Raw genomic sequence first — 24,078 nt, 5'->3', positions numbered from 1 at the left:
ATGCATTTCCACCCCCTTCTATATATAGTTGATTTCTGTATAGCAAGGAAGTTGTCAAGCTGTGTAAATATTTGTGCTTCCTTCACACCTGTCAAGAATGTTAAGTGATCATTGTATTACCACCCAGTACAAAGGATTAGTTAAACCAACATTTGAAGTCTTCTAACTATATAAACACACTACGGTTTATAATTCGCTCTCATTTTCTTACAATGAAAAGCTATTCATCTTAAAGCCTGCAGTAATATCCTCACATGAAGCAGATCAGCAAAGAATTGTGTTGGATTAATAGGGGGATTGAAGACACACTGGGAGCTGGGTGCTATTCATTAATTCCAACATACTGGTTCATTTCTGATTCCTGAAATCATGCTGTACATATACCCTGAGAATACCTGGAGGGCAGGTTGTTTTATCATCAGTGATTTCATTATACTAGCTATCTAGCTTGTCATTTTTGGGCTAGATCATGGGTAAGGACCTACATTTCCCAATTTTCTGCATCCCTGGAGCAATCTCACAATTTCAAGGCACTATTAGCCATTAGCCTGAGATTTGCTTAGCAGATCTGGTTTTGGATTGATGATTAGTTACTTTTTTTTCCCCCCCCTTTTAGGATGAATTATCCGTCACTCATTAGAACCTGGGTGGCCTTTGTGTTCATGATTGTACGGCAGCAAGGTTAGTATTTCTGACTTTTGGTCCTCGGATACTGATACTCTACATTTACAATAGGAAAGCGCTTGCCTCAGAAATTTGCTACACGCAAACTTCATGTGCATAGAAAGCCTTGCAAAATTCTACTCAGATACTTGTCTGAGAGCAAGTACAGTAGCAGGGTAATTTATTTTTAAGTCCTAATACCGAGGGGCAAACAAGTAGATTTTTGTGCCTTGCCTGGTAAATATACATGATCATTTTGCATCGCTGACATTTATTCACAGCGAGGGACAGATCCTCAACTCATATAAATTGTCATAGTTCCACTGAAATTGATGGAGCTAGGCCAAATTACATCTTGCCCTTTCGGTTTCAAATATGAAGTCAAAATAATCAACAGACTAAAGAGTCTCCGCACATTTCTGAGCTCTTCATGCAGAATTCAGGAGTATGGGATGATATCACAATTGTCATGAAAGCAGGACTTTAAAACATTTCTAGAGTTTGGACAGTTCACCTGCCAGACAAACTTATGCAGAATGAAAGGCAGGTGGGTAGAAAGAGTCTGCGGAGAAGTCAAGCTACCACACAACTGTGTGCTAATTTACTTTTGTTAGAGCTCTGACTTGGTTTGTGGAGTCATCCAAACTCCAAGTCTTAGGTGTATCCTCATTGATATTCCCTGTGGTTTATACAGCTTTGAGGAAACATTTATTAAGATCATTCACTCTACAAAACTTCCATCCATGTTTTGTTTTTGTTTTTTCCTTGTGTAGTTTTGTAAAAGGCACAGGAAAATCTCCAGAAGATTTCTTGTTGCTTTCTTTTTTTTAATTTAAATTTGATTTCAAGAGGGTCAAGAACAGTGGACTGAGGCCAGTCTTGGGTAGATGGGTTTGTTTTTGTTTTTTTGTCATGCTAACTCAGCATATTCACATTACACGACTGATTTAATTTCTTTGGGGGAGATATCCTGGTCTTGGGGTTAAGGTTTAGGTCTATGTGGCTTGAGATCTTGGTACTGATGCCTGCTGTTTCCTTTGTGTGGCTACGGGCAAATAATTTAACCACTGTGCTTCAGTTTCCCCACCTGCAAAATGAGGATAATAATCTGCCTGAAGCTCAGGGCATTAAGGCTAGATTCCTTTGCTAGCCAAGCCTGTTGGGATACTTGGATAGGAGAGGCTATACGTGCAGAGTTAGACTCCAATGCTAGTGCTTAAAAAGTGATTGCTTAAAAGGTTGTGCTGAGTATCACCCTTTTTTAAAAAAAAATCTATAATTTATAGCTGTGACCTCAGATGTAATAGCCTGCTGGATACATTACAGCTGTGAAATGACTTATTTTACTACCTGGCAACAGGATATTTGCGATAGCCCTTACAAAATATGTATATAAGTGTAGTCATACATTCAGGACTCTGTCACACACCACTTAAACTCTCTCCAGCATGAAAATTAATATATATACACACACACACTTTTAAAAAAAGCCCTTTTTAGACTTTCAGTACAGGTATTTTTCTTTTGAGCTAGAAAGCTGTATCAGTTAGAACCTTCATAAAAGGGTCGGCTTCCCGTTGTCCCTATTATAAACCAGATTCTAGCGAAGGACATCTTAAAAGGTACAATAATCGAACAGCTTATACTTGCACGGAATGGGAAGAAAACCCACTGCATCTTTAAAACCCAGGCTCAGAGCAATCACCCGTCAGCTAGCAGCCTCTGAAATTGCAGGTTAGGACCTAGAAGATAAAAGAATGTCCTGAATCAACTTAAACAGAGATGAAATTGTTTTGAGTCTAGCTCTTTGGGTCAGCACTGATTGAATATAATGAGGACAGTCCATTTCTTTTCTAGCTAAGGAAATGTGTGTTCCCTCTGTGGTAGATCACCTCATAGGGCTAAATAAATGGAGAATTCTGTTATAACAGATGTCTGCGAGTGGCACAGGATTGGCTGCATAGCTCTTTCTATAGAGGCATAATCCGCAATTGTAGACCTAGCAATTAGAGCAGGTGGGAAATGGGGTTTGTTCCCTGTGGAAAAATTCACTGAGCATGCTTAGTTTTTGTCAAAATTTTCAGTGGAAAATTTCAACTTTTTCAACAAAACAATCTTTGGCTAAAAACTGTTTTTTAATTTTTTCCGTCAAAAGATGTAGGGGGAAAAGAAGCTACTTTCTGTGCAATGTTTAATTTAATGGAAAACCTGATTTCAGTGGGAAATTTTTGATTAAACTGTCCTAGCAATAGCATCTCAGGCTTTCCCCTAGTATCCTCTCATAAGCTAAGCAAGGCCAGGCCCGGTTGCTATGTGAATGGAAGAGCTCAAAGAAAAAGGCAGAGTGCTACAGGAAGGAGTGTTAATTCAGCAGATGGAAAAGGAGTACTTGTGGCACCTTAGAGACTAACCAATTTATTTGAGCATGAGCTTTCGTGAGCTACAGCTCACTTCATCGGATGTGCATCCGATGAAGTGAGCTGTAGCTCACGAAAGCTCATGCTCAAATAAATTGGTTAGTCTCTAAGGTGCCACAAGTACTCCTTTTCTTTTTGCGAATACAGACTAACACGGCTGTTACTCTGAAACCTGTCAATTCAGCAGATGTCATTATCCATCTATCTTAGGTATGTATCTGGCCCCCATTACTGTGATATCAAAGCTCCTCACAATCTTTCATGTATTTTTCCCTACACAACCCTGTGAGGCAGGGTGGTGCTGTTAACCCCATCTTACACGTGAGAAACTGAGGCCTAGAGAGGCTAAATAACTTGTCCAAGATCACAAAGGAAGTCTGGGGAGAAGCAGAGAATTAACCCTTGGTCTCCCGAGTCGCAGGCTAGCATCCTAACCACTGGACCCTCTTCCTTATTGTTCTTCCCTCTGAGATAGCACTGAACTAATGCCCCAGCTATTGTGTTAGGAGACACTGTCCTGCTGAAGATGCTAAATACGATGTAAAACAGAGGCCTTGACCGTTTAGGGGTCATGAAGGATCCTGTAGCTTTTTATACAAGGGAAGTGACATCAAATCTTATGCCTGGCCAAATTCCAGTTTGGGTAGCGACGTTCCACCAATACAAAATCCCTCCTGCAGCTGCAGTTGTAGAGACTATTCTTTTTCACCCCCTGTTCTAAACTCTTGCATAGTACTGGGGCATGTCATTAACCAGCTGCCATTCTCCACCCCAGAGGTGGCTGCATTTCAGTAGTGGCTGAAGTACAAAGTATGTAAAGAGCATCAGGAGGTGTGATGCTATGGGTCTGATCCTGTACCATTGCAGTCAGTGGGAACAGGACCAGTCCTTATATCATTATAATAACTATACTGTCCTCTTCCAGCTCAGTCCATGGAGATTTTGTATCCGTTCTGGCAAAATGATACGAAAACCCCCAAAGTGGATGATGGAAGCTCCTCTGAGATTAAGCTGTCCATCCCGTTCATCTTCTTTGGAATCCCATACAGGAGCATTTATGTAAGTGGAGGAGCAACTCTGTGGCAGACGCTGCTTTTTTACTCGTTTCCCCCTCATTAGTAGCTGCATTTGAAGCACACTCTCCCAGTGTTCAAGACATGGAAGATTTATTAGTACCTACCTGACAAGTTCTTAGATTTCATGAACTGATAGGTTTTATGATTAAAAAAGTCAAAGGTGTATTTAATGGGATAATGTTCACGGGAAAGGAGTATAAAAGGCAATAAATTACCTTTGCAGGTGATTAAATGCCAAAGCTAAGGCCTTGATGTCATGAGCGTTATTCCAGATGCATGACAAGAAACAAGAACATACAGAGCTGCGGGGGGGAAAGGATTCCTTCCACCCTCTGGTGGGTGCCTGAGAAAGTTCTGGGCTGGTCCTGCTGCTTCCCATTGGCATCACAGGAAGCCAGGCATGGGAGAAGGATACCTGCCAGGCTGCGCTAAGAAAGGGTTAATCTCGCTGCATCAAAAGTGTGTTCAAGATGGGACCGAGTCAGCAAAATTTGATCCCGATCTCAAATTCAGGGATTTTCCATTCAGGTATTGGGCTGAGCCCAGCCCAGGCCAACCCTGTCTGGCACAACAGCGGGATTTGAACGTGAGACCTTGGTGCACCAGCCATTCCAAGGGGGATAAAGACCCATGCTCTCCCTGCGTCAGTGATATATGCATAGCACGTGCACAATACAGTCATTTCCTGGAGGCTCGGGATAATAATCTCAGTTTTTATTTCAGGTGGCCTTTGCCAATTCCCACTTGTAGTAGAACCACTTGCTGCCACTGTCTGGTGTCCAGCATGTGGGCTGGGGTCACATGACTTACGAGGAGAGGCTGAGGGAACTGGGGTTATTTAGTCTGCAGAAGAGAAGAGCGAGGGGGGATTGGATAGCAGCCTTCCACTACCTGAAGGGGGGTTCCAAAGAGGATGGAGCTCGGCTGTGCTCAGTGGTGGCAGATGACAGAACAAGGAGCAATGGTCTCAAGTTGCTGTGGGAGAGGTCTAGGTTGGATATTAGGCAACACTATTTCACTAGGAGGGGGTGAAGCACTGGAATGGGTTATCAAGGGAGGTGGTGGAATCTCCTTCCTTAGAGGTTTTTAAGGCCCGGCTTGACAAAGCCCTGGCTGGGATGATTTAGTTGGGGATTGGTCCTGCTTTGAGCAGGGGGTGGGACTAGATGACCTCCTGAGGTCCCTTCCAACCCTGATATTCTATGATTCTGTGGTTCTCTGACACCAGTGTCCCCAGTGTAGTGCTGAAGACCTGGCACTGACGGGTTTGTGCTTAACATAACAGATATTGAGCTCCCTGGAAGTGTTTGGGTCAAATGAGTCCAGTACCGAGGACTCAGCAGCACTGCTTGCTCAGGATTTGATTTACCTGAATGCACCCAGTGACCTGGGGCCAGTTACGTTGGGCACAAAATCTCCTTGGTAAATAATTCTCCTATGATGTGGATCCAGAGAGGCTCATCTCAAAGAACTGTTGCGGCTAAATAACCTTCAGAGTTTGATCTATGTGGGGTTGTACCCTCTGCAGTTCCTGATCTCTGTCTTCCTAGCCCCAGCTTAAGATCTTCCATAGCGCAGGCCTTGCTCGCTTGAGCAATGAGAGACCTATAAGTACCTAGATGGATAGGCCTATTTCCATCACATAATTGCATAAACCAGCCTTCACCAAAATCGCCATCAGCACAGGTATAATTTTAAGATGACAGTTCTCCGCTTGCAGCCAAGGCTTTGGTTGGCTTAAATCAAACCGTTCTCTTTTTCTAGGTCAACAACAATGGCGTGATTTCTTTCAATGTGCAAGTCAGCCAGTTCACCCCAGAGCCTTTCCCCCTTGCAGATGGCCGGGCCTTTATTGCTCCATTTTGGGCAGACGTTCACAATGGAATCCGAGGAGAAATCTACTACAGGGAGACCATGGACCCCGCCCTGCTGAAGAAAGTCTCCAAAGACATCAGGAAGTACTTCAAAAACTTGCCCTCTTTCTCAGCCATCTGGCTCTTTGTCGTCACCTGGGAAGAGGTCACCTTCTACGGAGGCAGCAGCACGACCCCTGTAAGGGCAAACGTTTCAATCTCTTCGCTTGCGTGATAATATTAGAAAGGTGTTGTTTTCTGAAGCAGGAATAGCGGCTGTCAGGTCTACACGCTATAGACCTTAGCGTAGTGATGTCGGTCTGGAGTTTGAAGGGGTGTGATCCTGACCGACAGAGCAGTGCCATCAGAAACCCCTAGTGGAGGTGCAGTTATGCTGTATAACGTCTACCAGCACAGCTTCTTTCTCTTGGCGGGAGTGGTTTCACTATACTGATAATAAAACCTGTCCACACCAGGCATGCTATGCTGAGGTGGTAAACAGGCATTCCTACACTGGTAAAGCACTCCTCTTGTAGACATGGCCTGAGTTAATGGGCAGATGGATGAAGTAGGACTCAAGAGACCTGGGTTCAATTCCCAGCTCTGCCACTGACTTCCTGGGTGACCTTGGGCAAGTCGCTTAATCTCTCTGGCCCTCAGGTCCCCACTGGTAAAATTAGGATAATAATCCTTCCTTTCTCCCACCCTTAGTCTGTCTTGTCCAGTTATGTTGTGAACTCATCAAAGGAAAGATTAATGGTCTCTTAGCATGTGTTTGTACAGCAGCTAGCTCAGTGGGGCTCCAGTCTCTTTTGAGGACTTTATTCATATTACAGTAACAGCTAATTATTATTATTACATACTGATTAGATATGAGAGTGGAGTCTATTTTCTTATCCATGCCTTGCTGTGTGGCCTTGATCAAGTCCCTTCAGCTTCTCTGTACCTCAGTTTCCCCATCTGTAAAATGGAAATCATACTTAACTGCTTTGCAAGGCGCTTCAGAGGTTGGATTCTGCACACTTTATAAAGAAGGGCCAAATATTTATTAATTGAACACTGATTCAGGGCTTTTTCTTTAAATAGGGACAGGATACATTTGTTCCCTTTGGGGGGCTGTGAAACTCTCAGAGGTTGCCTCTAATCCCCTGTCCTTTAGTTTTTCCAATTTCAAGACAAGTTTTTCTAGTTGTAGGTGTGGGGTATTTGAAAACTGCATTGGAATTGTTGGCTGTCACTTTCATTTGTAAGTGTTTTCCTGAACTGCTTTCAGGCTAGGGAGCTCTGTAGGGAAGCCTGCGATCAGAGTCAGTCAGCAGACAGATGGCTTAGAACAAGGTGGGGTGAATTGTGGTTCCTTGTATAAGGGAGCAGCCTGCTTTGTCTCTTGCTGGTTTTGGGTTGTTTTGTGTTAGGGTTCTGGAGTCTAAGAAATAAAATAGCATTACCCTGCAACCTTCTAGGCACAGTATATATGTTTTTATCTTTGTGTGTGTGCGCCATGAACATAACAGTAGTATTCAGTCCTGTGTTCTGTATAGATCCACCTCCCAACAGCTGCCCTGGCACAAACAAGAGCCCTGCACAGTATCTTGAATGTGAATGTTTGTGTCAGGTGAGCCTACAGATGTTTTTATTACAGTAGTGTCCCCGTAGTGGCAGGCACTGTACAGGCATTTAGTATAGGCCCTGCCCCAAAGAATTTACAGGTTTATATCCTGCTTCCGAGATGTGATCTGCATGGGTGGGCCCCCTTTGACTTCACTGGGGCTCTGAGTAGGAGGAAAAGTCTGTGTGCATGGAGAGCATTGCAGGATCAAGCTATAGGGTTGTAAATTCTTTGGTAATTTTACTCAATGACTATACAGCACCTAGCAACGTGGATCCTCTAGGGTAAGTAAAAGACAAAGTACAACGGGGGGTGAAAGAAACAAATGGCTTGTGAGGGCAGGAAGGATGGGAGACTTGAGCTTTTCATTCTAATTTTTTCTCCCACTCACTGCCATTGTCCATCTTATTTTTCCCCTCACTGGATTCTGTAATCTCTCCCCCACCCGGCTTCTCCCCCACCCACGTCCACCCTGAGTTAAAAGTGAGCCAAATAATTTTTCAGCTAGAATCAAACGTCCAAGGCCAAAATTTGGCAAAGCAAGTTCTCTTCTCCCTAACGGGCTCCAGAAGTGAAGCTGCTGCTTAAGAAAACTGTCATATCCAGGAAGCCACAATAAATTAATCTTTGGCTGAAATCTGCTCTCTTAAAAACCTGTGACTGGGGACAGAAAATGGGGACCTTTTTGGGGCCACAAAGGACTTATGGGTTTTTATTGTGGCTGTGGCTGGATTTATTTCTATGCCATGTTAATCAGAGCGAGCAGTCAGGACGTTTCAGGAGAACGAATCGAACAGCTGCTTTGAAATCCCAAATAAATGTAGGAAATCAAAAAGATGGTGGGGGCGGGGGTAGGGGATAGCTCGGTGGTTTGAGCGTTGGCGTGCTAAACCCAGGGTTGTGAGTTCAATCCTTCAGGGGGCCATTTAGGGATCTGGGGCAAAAAATTGGGGATTGGTCCTGCTTTGAGCAGGGGGTTGGACTAGATGACCTCCTGAGGTCCCTTCCAACCCTGATATTCTATGATTATTGGCAGCATTATCACAATGACAATCAGTGCAGTAAAAGATGTATCATAATTGGTCATAAAACCCTGCCAGTGATTTGGCTGGATTAGCTGCTCTTTAATTCCATGAACAAAAAGAGTCTGATCTCTTAAGAAGTCAGCTATGACAAAGAACCCTGTTCCTTTCCATTTGTTAGGGTTGTTTGAAATTTAATGCATTTTTCCAATCTCATTGACACACAGTTCCAAAGTGTTTTGAGCCAGAAGCAGTACTGAGATCCCTGTACTGCTGGGAAAATTGCACACAGTGCAATTTATTTTGGTATATAGCATCCTTCCTGTACAATATCAGAGAATGCGTTTGATTTACCTGTAAAATAGAATATGCAACTTTTGAAGGTGAAATTCACCCCAATGCAGAAAACCTGTGCAAAACCTTCTTAATGCCTGGTTTGAAGAGTGACTCAGTAAAAATGGCATCAGGGATTAGAGACGGGCCAAAATTTTCAGCTGAAAACTTTTTCGGCCAAAAATGCAGATTGGGAGGCACTGAAATGCTTTGAGAATTTGTGTTCATTTTGCCGAATTATTTTGGTCAACTCCTGTCTTCTGCCCCCCACCTCCACCCCACAATTGAATTGTTTCCTTTCAACATTTTCTAAATGAAACCTTTTGATTTTGGTTCCGAATGATGTTTTATTTCGAAATTTTGTTCCATTTTGTTAAAAAAAAAAAAAGTTTGAAAATATTGCAGTCAAAACATTTTTGTTCCCTTTCAATGCAACTGTTTTGTTCAAGCCAAAAATGATTCCTTCCTCCCCCCCGCCCCCATTTTTTGATTCATGAAAAATTTTGAAAAATCGTGGTTTCAGATTGAACTGAAATAAAAAATTGGGGGCGGGGGGGGGGCGGCTGGAGGGGATTTTCAGGATTGCCAGTGAATCGAAAAACCAGTTTTTCACCCAACTTTATCTGGAATTTCATGTTTGTTGTGATTCTGGATCAAATATCCTCAACTGACAAGAGGTTTCTCCTGCCAGTTAGTGCTGCAAACTTCAGTCCTGAGATTCAAATGGGGAACTTTCTGTCTGGGTACATCATTTCCGATGATAAGGGTTCTTCTGGCCACACTGGACCTCAGCGACGTCTGTGTGCCCTCATCTTCAGTGGGTTTGCACAGGTTTAACTGACTAGAACTTTAGTTTGATTATTTTAGTCATAGCATGGCAGTGCCTGGAGGCCTCAGCCAAAATCAGGGCCCCATGTGCTAGGCGCTGTACATACCACTAGTAAGAGCCAGCCTCTGCATCAGAGTTTATAATCTATATAGACAGGACAGACAAGGGGTGGGAGAAAGGAAGGATTGTTAATCCCCACTTGCCAGAAGCGGGAAGTTCTGCAGCGATTTGCTGAAGGTCACATAGGGAGTCTGCGACACAGCTGGGAATTGGATCCAGATCTTTTGAGTCACAGGCCACAGGAGCAGCCCTCGTCATCTGTGTAGAATGTATGAAATGAATGGGGCCCAGCTCACGCTCTCTTAGCTCTGCTGGCTTTGCAGGGGTGGACTCCTGCAGCCCTCAGAACCCCATTGACGTGAGTGGAGCGCCACACAGGTGCACCCTTCACCCTCTCTGATCAGCTGTCAAGGTCGGAGCTTCATTTTTGTTTCTAAAGCCAGCAGATCTGGCTCTGAATTCTCACAGGGAGCCAAGCCTGAATCACGGAAATGTAGAGCTTGAACAGACCTCGAGGGGTCAGCTAGTTCAACCCCCCGGCAGGACCAAGTAAACCTAGAACACCCCGACAAGTATTTGTCTAACCTGTTCTTAAAATGATGGGGATTCCACAACCTCCCTAGGGAACCTGATCCAGTGCTTAACTATCCTTATAGGTAGAATTTTTTTCCTACTATCTAACATAAATCTCCCTTGCTGCAGATTATGCCGATTACGTGTTGCCCTACTTCCAGTAGGCATGGAGAAAAATTGATCCCCCTTCATAGCAGCCCTTGTGATATTTGAAGACTATCAACCCTCCCCCCCCAGTCTTCTTTTCTCAAGACTGAACAGGCCCATCTTTCTTAACCTTTCCTCATAAGTCAGGTTTTCTAAAGCTTTGATTGTTTTTGTTGCGCTCCTTTGGATTCCCTCCAATTTGTCTACGTCTGTCTTAAAGGGTGACACCCACAAGAAGACACAGTACGCCAGTAGAGCACGACAATGACCTCCCACAAATCATTGACATCAACTGGAACGTTAACACTGATTTCCCTGGAGGCACAATTGGACCCAGTGGGAGTAAACTGGTTGGGTAAAAAGGTGCTATTTTTATGTAAACCCTTTTAAGGCAGACCTACACCTTAAGGTCCTGATCTAGTGTCCTCTGATGTCAATGGGATCTTTTCATTGACTTCAGTGGGCTTTGGATCATGCCTCCTCACGACTCACTGGGGTGAATATCACTTTTATGGAGCTGGCTGCACTTAATGGAAAATCACATCCTGAGAGGAAGATTTTTTTCCCCCATCATGTTCTGCATTCCTACAGGCACTGCAGGCTATAGATTTTATGCCTTTTAAGTTTCATACCTTGCAGTGTTGGAAATTGAGTTGGCAAAGACCAGGAAATATACTGGCTGGGTTAAAAAAAATTGACTGTCAGTATATATAAAAAAAAAAATCAGTAAAAATGTCAGTTGAAGTTAGAAAAGGGTTTCTTTCCCACTCTGGAGTGGGTTTTCAGATTTATTGGGCATGCTTTATCCCTGATCTAATGCCATTAAAGACAGTAGCTTGACCTTCTCCATCACATGAAACACAAAGTGCTTGTCTTCGTCTTCAGCGCCATTCCAGGCGTATCCCCTGCCTACCTGTCATCTCTTATTCACTATCAAAGTGTCGACTCCCACCGCCGATTGGCCAATGGTGCCAGCCTCCATCATACACTTGTTAAATTTTCATGCAGTCGCCCATTCTGCCCTTCCCGGCTGGGAGGAGCTCTCCATTCACATCTGCAAAGCTGCCTCGTTATCCTTCTTCAAACTCTCCGTTGTTGTGATGCCTATGAAACTCATGACAGTGGTTAGGCCACTGGTGTTCTGATCCCACAGCCTATCGTGCTGACCAGTGCTGTCTCACTGTTTCCTTGTACTCCTCCATCGGCCTGTCTGCAACCATCTGTTGCCTCTTGTCTTATAATTAGACTTTAAACTCTTTGGGGCAGAAACCACCTTTGGGTTCTCTCCTTGTACAGTGCCTAGCATGGTGGGGTCCTGGTCTATTACTGGGGCTGCTGGAAGCTACTACTACACAAATAATAATAACAATAATTAATAATAAACCAGAATGAATGTGGGCCTCTGGCTTCTTTTTAAAATGATGGTCTAAACAATGGATTCACTTTAAACAAAAAATAAAAATGGCATGAATTGACTATCAGAAGTCTCTACAAAACCAATATCACTTTGACATGCTCCCTTTTACAGTGAGCCAGATCCTCTGCTTGTGTAAACTGGCATAGCTACCTAGATTTCAGTGGACCTCTATCAGCTCACATCGGTTGAGGCTCTGGTTCTGGATGACTCAGTATGTTTTCATGAGTCATCTGGACTTTTTAACGTTACATGATGATATGGTGCAATACTTTAGCCACTTTTCATGCAAAGATCTCAAATCACTTTTCCAGACCTTGGTTAATTAGACACACAGAATCCCTGTAAAATAAGTGAGGGAACATACATGGTCAATTTCACTCACCACTGAAATGCAGCCAACTCTTGGGAGGAAAGCATGACTGTTAATCAGCATAGAGTTACCAAAGTAGAATGGTTTAGGACAGGAAGTGAAGGATACCATATCCAATTGGAAATGCAGGTGGAATTTAGATGGGTAAAGTTGAATTACTTCAGGTGGAATTTGCCAGTGGGCTCTTAGGGGCAGATGTTGCATCCCTGGAAATCCAGTTGCACGATTAGCTCATGTGGACCCAGGTAGGATAGGGCTTTATGGACAATGCTCTGGGATTCTATGGTCAAGAGCTCATTTTATGTCCTCTTTAGAAGATGACAACGTACCTCCTAGTATGGGGTGCTGGCTTGTTGCTGAATGAATTTATCTGAAGCATTTATAGTTAAAAAACGAAGAATTGTTTAAAAACAATGTGAAAGTTGTCAATAAATTTTTGCAGATTGGTCTGGGATTCCTGCAGCTTGAGAAAGCAAGATTTCCTTGGGTACAATACACTTTGACTGTTATAGAAGCCATTGTTAATATTATTATAGCATCCAAATGGGGAAAGTAACCCAGTAAGATAACATTGTGATGAATAAAGCTGAGATAGAAGAATGCTAAGATAACAGGTTGTAGCAATCCAAGCCCAGCTGATTGCTTTCTCAGTGCTTGTTCTCATGCTGCCATCTATCGGTGCTAAAATAGATCACGGATTTAATCTGTCTCCCATGGTGTCCCAGATGGAATCATGCTCTGGAAAGCTATGGATGCAGTTAAGGGGGATTGAATCAGCTGTTGGATAGCATCCTACACCATGCTTAACTTTTGCTGTTTAATTATTAATCTTCCCTATTGCATTTCGTATGGGATTGATGCAGAAGAAGGCAGCGCAGAAAAATGGCGCAAAAGATGCGGGAGGGGCAATCTCACTTTGTGAATTTGCCTGTCTCTGTTTTAAACAGGTGAACACCTTTCAAGCTCTCCTGATTTCAGATGGGGTGTCCACATTTGCAATGTTTAATTATGAAGAAATCCTGTGGACCACTGGAACAGCAAGTGGGGGAGATCCTTTAACTGGACTAGGTGGAGTGATGGCCCAGGTAAGGCTCCTGCTGTGCATCTTCACAATCATCTTTGTTTATGCTCTAACCTCCAACCTGTCCTTGTTCTGACAGTGTCAGCAGAGAAATATGATCTAGTGAAGTCGTGACCCGCCTTAACACAGCATGGCTTTTGTCTTCTAGTGGCTAGACCAGGTTGTGTAGCTTAAACACACGAGGTTCATGCTTTTAGACCCAGAAAGCTCAGGTTCACTCCCCAGAGATGATCCGTCCGGGGTCTGTAGATCATTTGGTTCACAGGGCACTTGCTGGTGAATGGAGGAGACCTGGCTGGTCACGTGGTGCTGGTTTTCTTTCTTCTTCCCAGACTGAAGGGGAAAGAGAAGGGATATGAAATGAAGAGCAGAAGGAAACTGTGTGTTTTACTCCTTTTGATAAAAGTTAAACACCTAACATTGTAAAGGTAGCTAAAAATACGTGAAATGAAGAGCTGGCTGAAAAGAAACTTTTTTTTTTTAATTAAAAAAACCTCTCATCCATTCATCTCCATCCATCTACTCGCATGCCCTTTTCCTTTCCATTTTCTTTCCTTCCTTCCTTCCTTCCAAAAATTGTTTGGCTTTGCATTTAAAATCAAAAAGAAAAAGTAAGTTTGTTTTGTTTCTGAAAATTGAAAACAACAGGATTTTTACCGAAAATGTTTGTTTTTGAAAAAACAAAACAAAAAATAATTTTCCATTTTTGTGTCAAAAACAAGCAGACAAATAAAACAACCACGAACGAACCTTTTGGCCAAATAGCCTTTTTTGTATTTAAAATACGGTAATAATAAAAAAAAGTTTAGGTTAAAAAAATATGAATCAGTTCCAATTAGTTTCCCAGTGTGACTTTTCTATGTACAGAGTTGCTGTAGCTGCCACTGGGATCTTATGTGATCACAGTTGAGAGGGGAGGTGAACACAAGATAATCAACAGCAAAATTTACAGACAAATCGGGGTTATTAACATCAGTGATGGCAAGAAATATGAGACAGAACAGACTTCAGGGAAGGGTGGTCTCTGTGTTTTCAGGTGAATTTTGCTCTTTCTGTGTTCCAGGCAGGATTCAACGGTGGAAACAGCACCAATTATTTTAGCATTCCTGGGTCCAGAACCCCAGAGATAATCAATGTTGAAGATACAACCAATGTAAATGTCCCTGGACGCTGGGTATTCAAAATAGATGGGAGAGAAATTGACCCAGCCAATGGCTGCAGCCTGAGAGGTAAAAATTGGTTCTTTCATGTCTTTGAAATTTACCATATAACACAAGACAACCCAGTTTGAAAGTTAATGACCAAATATGCACCTGCTGTTGCTTTGCTATGGTATTGCCCGTATTCTTTGCAACTTGTGTAAGGGTAGACTGTAAACGCTCTGGGATAGAGGCTGCCTCTTTGGAAGGCAGAATGGCCTAGTGGTTGGTGTGGGGGACTGAGAGTCAGAAGACTTCGCTTCTCGACCCTGCAGAGGTCACTACATTTCCTAATGATGGTCGCCTGATGCCAGGGATGAAATCCTGACCCTGTTGTGGTCAATGGAAGTTTTGCTAGTAGGGCCAAGACTTCATCCCTGGGTAGCAAACCCTTAGTGGTGTAGATTGGGTAAGCCACGATAAGCTGCAATTTGCACTGGGGCAACTTAGTTTGGTTTCAAGCAGGGCTAGTCCAAACAGCGGCTTTCCCTGTCTCCACTAGAGGTTTGCACTGCGGCAGCTAAACCAGTGGCTGCATTTGGCACCAGTGACTGTAATTAGGACGATTTGCTAGCATGGAGAAAGCCTAACTTCACGGCATTTTAAAAGGGGCGAATGGGCCCACAAAGAGCGGGGAGTCTGTTCTTTCGTCTCGCATATGGCTGTGTAACTCATTAATGTCAATGGGAAGCTATAATATACGCTGGCCTTGTTCCTGTCCTTCTGTGATGTTAGTATCCGGCTGTAATTAAAAGCCTACATTTCCCCCACCTCAAAGTTAGAAACCTGTGAAACTAGGGGTTTAAATTCTCAGTAAGGATTGAGATCCCTGTACTTTCGGCTTTGCAGATAAGCTAGAGTAACAACAGCAAAAGAGACGCTTCTGGCTGGCCTGATGGAAATGCCATCAGTGTGAAAAGACAATACTCCGATTTCCTTTCCCTTACTTCTGAATTATGGATTGCCGCTTCTATGCACAGGATAAATTCAATGGCCCTGCACAACCTGCTGGGTATGTCAGTGTGCCATTGACTGTCCATAGGTATAAAGTAACAGAAGCACTCATTGTGATACCAGGGGGACTTGGCGGCATGAAGATTATTGCATTATCGTTTTACAAATAAAACTGTCTCGAGTGTCTCCTTCGCTCCTGAAATCTTTGTAACAGGAGAGAATTTTCACTTTCTGCTGGAAGCCTGAAATGTCGAGGATTGAAAATGTATACTGGTCTGAGATCTGCAGTTTGTTTATATGCAGCCCTTGACTAGTGCTGATATAGCTTTGCTAGTCCAAAGGGCCTGCGTAGCCCCTAAAAAAGTTCAAGGTCTGATGTACTGCAGGGATGGTGTCCCTAGCCTCTGTTTGCTGGAAGCTGGGAATGGGCAACAGGGGATGGATCACATGATGATTACCTGTTTTGTTCATTCCCTCTGGGGCACCTGGCATTGGCCGCTGTCGGAAGACAGGATACTGGGCTAGATGGACCATTGGTCTGACCCAGTACGACCGTTCTTATGTTCTAAGCTTGACCCACCAATGCTCAGAGTGAAGGCTGAAATTTTCAAAGGGACTTAGACACACAATTCCATCTTCAGGTTAATGAAAGCAGTGCATCTAAATCCCTTAGATGAATATGGAAATCACAGCTGACAGCTCAATGCCATTTGTAAGAGAAGAATCTCAACTTTTCAGTGGTAGGAAGTGGGTCTGAGCAGGTTTGTTTTGCCTAATTTGGAACCCACTTGAATATCGTGGGCTTGAAAGGTTGGCTCCAAAGCAAACATAATTGGGGTCTCATTATGTTTAGGAGAGATTTTTGTGGTGGAAAGAAAAAAGAAAAAGAACAGAGAACATGAGAGAGAGGAAAATCCAGGGGAGAGCTGAGCAGAGGGTGGGCAGAGTGAAAAACAAATACAGAGAGGATGTGAAGAGGGAGCAGATGGAAGAGAGAGAGACTCTAAATTGGCCGGGGGTGGGGGGGGGGGGGGGGAGACGCTTGTTTTTGCCAGTCTGAATTCTTAGATCTTCCTCCCTCCTTTCAGGTCTTCCATTCAGCTAGAAAAACATAAAATAGACTTCCCAATAAAGTGTAGTTACACTGCTGTTATGCTGTTTGATAATTAATAATTGCTAATTCATATAACCCAAGGCCAACTATGTTATGGAATTACTTATTAATATGACTTTGATTTTATAGTTAGTACATGTATTTTGAGAATTCAGGTACATTGACAATGTTGTGTTTGTTCCATAATTACTCTGTCACCTTCCAGTTGTGTGAAATTAGTAACTACAGCTATCAAAAGAGTTAATTATATAGTGTAATTACAGAATAATTACCATGGATTCACAGTCACTCTTATAAAGGGTAACTAAAACAGGTTGACTTACTATATTGCAATATATTAAGCACCCATGACTTCAGATTCCAGGGAGAAAAGGTTCATGAACCCAAACTAATTCTGTGCATTCCCCCCCTCCCCAAAATAGTTTGAGCAGTTATCAAAACTAGAAAATCTACCTGATTTTGCCCATCAATAACAAAGGTCATGATTCACCAAAGCACAGGCTTAATGTTAATCATCTGAGTAGTGCCATTGACATCAGTGGGACTTCTCACCTGCTTAAAGTTAAGCATGTGTTTCCAGTGCTTTGCTGAATTGGGCTGTGACATGTTATAATGCTAGAGGGCGGTGTGATGTTATTTGCCATATCACATGGGACGCCCTGTTAGAAAGGTACTGAGCTGGTGGTCCTGCTTTCAAGGCCCATAAACTTTCCCAAGTGTTGGACCCGGATCAGAAAGAACAAATGACTTGGAACTCTTGATTGTTCTTCTAAGTCGTGTCACGGGTCCTGTGTTCTGACAAGTAACGCAATGTGGGGTTCTTTTAGGGCAGTTTCTCCATCCAGGCGAGATATTCTGGGACAACGCCAACTGCTCCACCAAGTGTCGTTGCCTGGACTTTAACAATGAGATCTTCTGCCAGGAGATGGTTTGCGGCCCCTACGAAGCGTGTGAGCAGAAGGACAAGTTCTACCAATGCGTGCCGGTGGAGAGCAGCACCTGCGTGGTGTTTGGAGACCCACACTACCACACCTTCGATGGCTTCCTCTTTCACTTCCAGGGTTCCTGCGCCTACCTCCTTACCCGGCAGTGCTGGCCAGAATCTAACCTGCCCTTCTTCAGCGTGGAGGCCAAGAATGAGAACCGAGGTGGCTCCTCCGTCTCCTGGTTGAAGGATATCTCAGTGGAGGTTTATTCTCACAAGATCGTTATCCCCAAAGGGAGCTTTGGGAAAGTTAAGGTAAGAGCCCCAGCAAAGAAGGAAAACTCCTTCGGTCAGATCCTTGGCTGGTGCAAAGCGGTTTAGCTCTGTTGAAAGTCAGTGGGTCTATGATGATTTGTAGCAGCTCAGGATCTGGACCAGTGTCTTTGTCTGGAATCCAGGCCTTGTAGGACTCCTCGGGGAGGTGGTGGGGAGGGGGAGTGTTAGTGTAGGTAGTGCTGAAAACTGGAAAGGCCCAAACCAGACCCTTAAAATCCAACCCTCTCTCCAAATGTTGTTGGGGCTGGATTGCAATCACTGGTTCCCAATTCACCATCTTGCTCAGATTCCAACATTGGAAGGGGCCCATTTCCCAGGATCCAGTTCAGCTGCTGCAGTGGAAATCTGGCAGAACCACCCCCTGGGCTCCTAACCGCGTGGAAACCCGGCCATTTTGCCTGATTTTACTCTTTTGCTTTGCTCCTGCAGGTAGACGATTTGGTGACCTCCTTACCCCTCTCCTTGGAACTGGGAGCCATAAAAATCTACCAGAGCGGTTTGTCAACCGCGGTGGAGACTGATTTTGGCATCTTGGTGACCTACGACGGGCAACACTATGCCTCCATCTCTGTCCCGGGCACCTACATCAATGCCACCTGTGGGCTGTGTGGGAACTACAACAAGGATCCTCAAGACGATACCCTTCGCTCGGACGGGAGGCCGGCGTTGTCGGTGCTGGACCTGGGGGAGAGCTGGCGAGTGTACCATCCGGAGTGGAAATGCTCCCCAGGCTGCTTAGACAACTGCAGCTTCTGCGACACTGCCATGGAGTCTCTCTACTTCACCCCCGAGTATTGCGGCTTCATCAACCAGACCGGCGGCCCCTTGTGGGAATGTGGCACCATTGTGGACCCCACGGCCTTCGTTCACAGCTGCGTGTATGACCTGTGCAGCATCCGAGACAACGGCACCGGCCTCTGCCAGGCGATCCAGGCTTACGCCTTGGTGTGCCAAGCCCTGGGCATTCCAGTGGGAGACTGGCGAACCCAGACAGGATGTGGTAAGTCTGCACATACTCCGGCTGAACGGCCGCCCTGAGGAGGCGGGAGGTGGTTTCGGGGGCCTGCAGCAGACTCCCGTTGAAGTGAAAACCCTGCCTGAGATAAGCCCAGAGACGAGCCGGCGGGGACTTGATTGAGGCAGCCAGCGTTACGGTGAAAGTCGAGCAGTCTCTCCTTTCAATCCTGAAATGCAACACGAGAAGGACAAGGGCATGCCTAGTAACTAAAGGGCAGTTAGTGTTTTGAACAAAGAGAAGGAAATTTGAGCGCCCTATGGAACTCAATGCTGGTGTGCCAGGTATTGTAGCTGGACTCAAGACAGGACTGGCTCATTTAATGGCCATTGCCATCAGCTGAGATGCTAAATCTAAATCTCTCCACCTGCTTTCTCTTTTTGCGCCACTTTTGTGCAGAGGGAACTCAGCTGACGTCAGCAGGGTTACTCCTGATTCATACCAGTGCGAGTGAGAGGAGAACGGGGCCCCGCGTCCCATAGTGCAGGGTATAAGCTGACCCCCTCTGTGAGGTGTCAGGAAAGGACTTTTCCTTGTGTGTGCAGTGCTATCTGACTCTCTGAGTGCAATCGGGGGGGGAGGGGGAATATCACCTCAGTGATTTAGAGACGAAGGGGGTGTAATGGAGGCCTTTCGCCTACCTCCCTCTGAACCATCAGCCACTGCCAGGAGACGGGATGCTAAATCTGACGCACCCAGTGTGCAGTGGCGACACCTGTGTCCCAGTTCGGAATGGCAGAAGTGGAATGGTTGCCTTTTTCCAGGCTACCCTCCGCCACAAATGTAACTGGTTAAAGCAAGTGGCTAAATTACCTCTGCCAGCCATCGTATGTAGCGGTGTCAACCACAGAGCAGTAAGGGGATAATAATACTTATTAATAATGGCAATCTAATCGCATCTCTCTACCCAGGGATTCATGCCAGGCTCATTACTCTGGCATCAGAGTGCTGAATGGTAAGAGGGACAAGGTGGGCGAGGTCGTGTCGGTTCTGGGGCCAACTTCTGTTGCTGAAAGAGGCAAGCTTTCGAGCTACACAGCGCTCTTGTTCAGCCTCGAAGCTCAAGAGCTTGCCTCTTTCACCTACAGAAAAAGTTATGACCTCACCCACGTGGTCTCTCTAACAGCCTGCGACCAACACAGCTACAACACAGCAAACGATACTGCCTTATGATAAATTAGAAAGCAATAAGAGATAGATGATAACAAGAGAGAAATCCATATAGTAGGTCAGCGGTAATATTGAATACTAATGTCTCTTTTTCTATTTATCATCACCATACTTACTATCTGTCTGTTGATCATTGTCTTACATAGATAGGTAGACAGACGGACACATTATCTCACTTACCATTGTGGCATATGACTGCCTAATCATAATAATAATCCAAAGAGTAATAAGGGAATAGTAATAATTCATATAAAATTGGACAGCAGTCAGAGTTAGGAGGGAATCTAAATGAATGTAACTACCACCACCGGAATGGTGTCTGGGTCTATGAAATTCTCTGGGAGATTTTATGTCTCAGCCCATAGTCCCATCCCTGATTTCCTCTAATCTCTTTCCGTTCTCTCCCCTCTCTGATTTCTTGTTTCCTCCTCCTGCCCTCCCTTCATCTCTTATTCTCACAATTTTCACAAGTAGAAAATTCGTGGGGGAACATAGATGAGGAGCTGTGTTGGGAACTGTGGGAGAAAAACCCACAGTGCTGTGAGATTGCGATGGGACGGGGAATGCTGTGGGTGTGAACTGGAAAAAGGACGGTTAGTGTGGGTGCTGAGAGGGCCCCATTCTGATCTCTCAGGTGTGTGAATTAGGAGCACTTTCTCTGAAATCAGGGTTAGGTGACAGCAGAAATTTTGGGCCAGATCCTCACTTGGTGTAAAGTGGCCCGTACGCTTTCGTGCAGCTCTGCTGATTTACCGCAGCAGAGGATCTGGCCCGCAGTTGAAAACAGCTCGGCCCCGAATAACACGAGTAGCCTTGTAACAGCCTCTCCCCAACCTTCCCTCTCCTAGCTGCAGCTGTCCAGTGTCCAGAGTTCAGTCACTACTCGGTTTGCACCAACAGCTGCCCAGCTACATGTTCGGATCTAACAGCTCCGCTGGCCTGCAGCTCCCCTTGCACTGAGGGCTGTGAATGCAACGAAGGCCATGTCCTCAGCACGGACCAGTGTGTCCCCATCCACAAGTGTGGCTGCGATGTCGACGGCAGGTACTATGCCGTAGGGGAGTCTTTCTGGGCCACCGCGGGCTGCACGGTGCAGTGCCGGTGCGAGGACGGTGCAGAGATCAGCTGCTTGAACGCCACCTGCCGGGAAGGAGAGGTGTGCGCGGTAGAGAACGGCTACCGGGGCTGTTACCCCAAGCGAGAGAGCTTGTGCTTGGTGAGCCAGAACCAGGTGCTGCAGTCCTTTGACGGGGTGTCATTCATGTTCCCCCCGGAGCATTCCTACACCCTGCTCAAAACCTGCTCTGAGAGACCACACTTCCTGGAGGTTGACATCAGCAAAAAGAAACCCGAATCCAAACCTAACTGGCTCCGACCCCTGAGAATCCAGGTAGCTGGCCAGGAGGTCAAAGTTGGAGGTTCCAGCACATCTGAAATCAAGGTAAGAATCCTATCAAGGGACAGTCTTCAATTGCGGGAAGCGAGGGAGGAGTCTCTCTCTGCTGCTCACAGAGAGCAAGAGAGCTTTGTGCTTCCATGGCACATTGCATCTGAGAATCGCCGAACTCTTTACACATGTGATTCAAAAAAGTCTTGTGATTTGTCACCACCTCCATATGGAGGGTAACCGTGAGTGCTGTGGTGCCCCCATCCCCTGGAGGTTTGGTAGCATGCCGGATGTACCAGAGGCAAGCTCTGTAGGCATCCCAAGCACAAAGCCCTTTAGGCTGTAGCTGTCATTAGGTGCCCACAGAAACTCCCAGCGTCTGAGGAATACCAAAGGGCTGCTTTGCTGGGGCCACTAGAAACAAATGTTGCCGTTACCCTAAGCAGGATGGCTTGATGATACAAGCTAATCTCACTAAGAAAGAGATGGTATTTATCCCCATTTTACAGAGGGGTAAACTGAGGCAGAGTGGCACAGCTGGGATTAGAATCCAGCAGCCCTGACTCTTCCCACTAGACAACACTGCCAACACCAAAACATGCTGGTGGACATTTAGGTTGAGATTTTCAAAAGAGCTGCCCCCAAATCCCATCCTTAACCTTTGTCATCTCCAAAGACCCTGAGGGTTATGTCTATGCTGCAGTAAAACTCTGTGGCTGCACTGCGTCAGCTCATTCAGGCTGTGGGGCTATAAAATTGCTATGTAGATGTTTGGGCTCAAGCTGGAGTCCAGGCTCTGTGAGTGGGGAGGGTCCTAAAGCCCAGGCTCCGGCCCAACCTTGAACATCTATACTATAATTCTACAGCCCCTGAGCCTGAGCCCCAGTCAGCTGACACAGACCAGCTGTGGGTGTATTATTTGCACCTGATTGTTTTGTCCTTCTAACTGAGAGAGGCAAAGCAGGGTGGGGGTGGAGGGGATAGAGGCTGAGCAAAGAAAACAGACGTCCCGGAATGAGACAGAGCACGGAAGACGAAGGATTTAATTTGTAGCAGATCCAGACGCTACTTGGGAAAGCTGGTGCTGGGAGCGACTGGCCCATGGAGACTCTGAACGGATGCCAAGACAAAGGGGACGTAGGTGGAAATCAATGTACGATGCCTGTACGGCAAGTCTGTGGGTTTTATTAAAATACCGTTTCCTGCAGAGCCTGGGGTTACAGTGTAGTTATAGTCAACAAAACAGCTATGGAAAACAAGGAACCTTCTTACTGAACGGTTTTGTTCCCTGTGAGGCTTTGCTTGCTTTATTGTCACCAGTGAGCTTTTGCTCTTCTTAGCCTTGCTGAGTCAGGACAGCCACAGGAGAGAAGCGAGGATGCTCTTCTGGCTCATGCATCGTTAACTAAAGTCACTCTTGCAGTTCTCGGCTGAGTTCTGCTTCCTGAATGTTACTAGTGGTGAAGGATGATGCAAGACACCGCTAGAGCCCAACTTGATTGGTCAAATCCCCATTCGAGTCTGTACTGCTGGCAATTCGATAAATCACTGTTTGATTTCTTGAGTGAGCAACTTTGATCAGGACACATGGACAGAAAAAAATCCGAAATCCATTACAGTATTACTTACAAATAGTCTTTGCAACCTTGTTTTAAGCCAGAGCTGCTTACAAATGAATGTGCTCTAGGAACATGGGGTGTCAAGCTGACAGCGATCCTTATTTATTCAGATCCAAATTTGTTGGTTTTACCAGCCACGAATGTCAGCATGGAAAGGGTGTCGCTGTCATACATGAAGCTGTGTGATACTCTTCTGCCATGCTTGCAGTTACACAGCTTTACCACTGCTTCACAACATACTGGGTAGTGTGCACGTGCACCACTGCCCTCTACTGGTGGCAATCAGAACTGCTGAGCTGTGTGTCATAGGCTCCATACTGCTAATGGGGATTCTCCTGTAGCTTAAGACCTGTGCTCTTTCTTGAAGGAGAATTTTGGTTCTATCTCAGATTATTTACGTGTATTGTGGCAGCACCTAGGAGCCTCAGCCATGGACCAGAACTCCAATGTGCTGTGCACTGTACAAACACAGAAAAAAAGACAGTTGATACCCCAAAGAGTTTAAAATCCAGATGTTGCTATGAAGTTCCAGTGAGTTCTGTGTGCAGAGTGAAGGCAGCCATGAGGTTCCTAGATGACCCTGGGCTTGTTATAAAATATTCAACCTGCTCAGCTTACAATGGGCCCTCCCTTACCTTCCTGTTTTTTCCGCTAACTCTTCAGTTCTGATCTCACGAGGGTGATGGGAGATGTAGCATAGATCAGTGGTTCTCATGCTGTGGTATTTGTCCTACTGGTGGCACATGGGTTGTTTTCAGGCAGCGTGCAAGCTTGGTTTGAAGTATAGCATCAGAATGAGAATCCATTATAGAATCGTAGAATTGGAAGGGACCTCGAGAGGTCATCTAGTCCAGTCCCCTGCACTCATGGCAGGACTAAGTATTATCTAGACCATCCCTGACAGGTGTT

General features: G+C 45.2%; 1 protein-coding gene across 1 annotated transcript in view; it reads left to right on the top strand.

The window, feature by feature from the left end:
- Positions 1 to 667: 667 nt before the first annotated feature.
- Positions 668 to 24,078, top strand: part of TECTA (tectorin alpha) — a 60,432-nt gene continuing 37,021 nt past the window's right edge. The window contains exons 1-8 of the mRNA XM_084611844.1: positions 668 to 681; positions 4,006 to 4,139; positions 5,921 to 6,208; positions 13,317 to 13,454; positions 14,514 to 14,679; positions 17,545 to 17,957; positions 18,408 to 18,978; positions 21,012 to 21,604. Of these exons, the coding sequence (XP_084467970.1) occupies positions 4,014 to 4,139; positions 5,921 to 6,208; positions 13,317 to 13,454; positions 14,514 to 14,679; positions 17,545 to 17,957; positions 18,408 to 18,978; positions 21,012 to 21,604 (2,295 nt within the window). The 5' untranslated portion in view covers positions 668 to 681; positions 4,006 to 4,013. The remainder of the gene's footprint in view (positions 682 to 4,005; positions 4,140 to 5,920; positions 6,209 to 13,316; positions 13,455 to 14,513; positions 14,680 to 17,544; positions 17,958 to 18,407; positions 18,979 to 21,011; positions 21,605 to 24,078) is intronic.

This window comes from Lepidochelys olivacea, assembly GCF_965140295.1.
Source record: "Lepidochelys olivacea isolate rLepOli2 genome assembly, chromosome: 22".
NCBI lineage: Eukaryota > Metazoa > Chordata > Testudines > Cheloniidae > Lepidochelys > Lepidochelys olivacea.
This window is presented reverse-complemented; position numbering and strand designations above follow the sequence as displayed.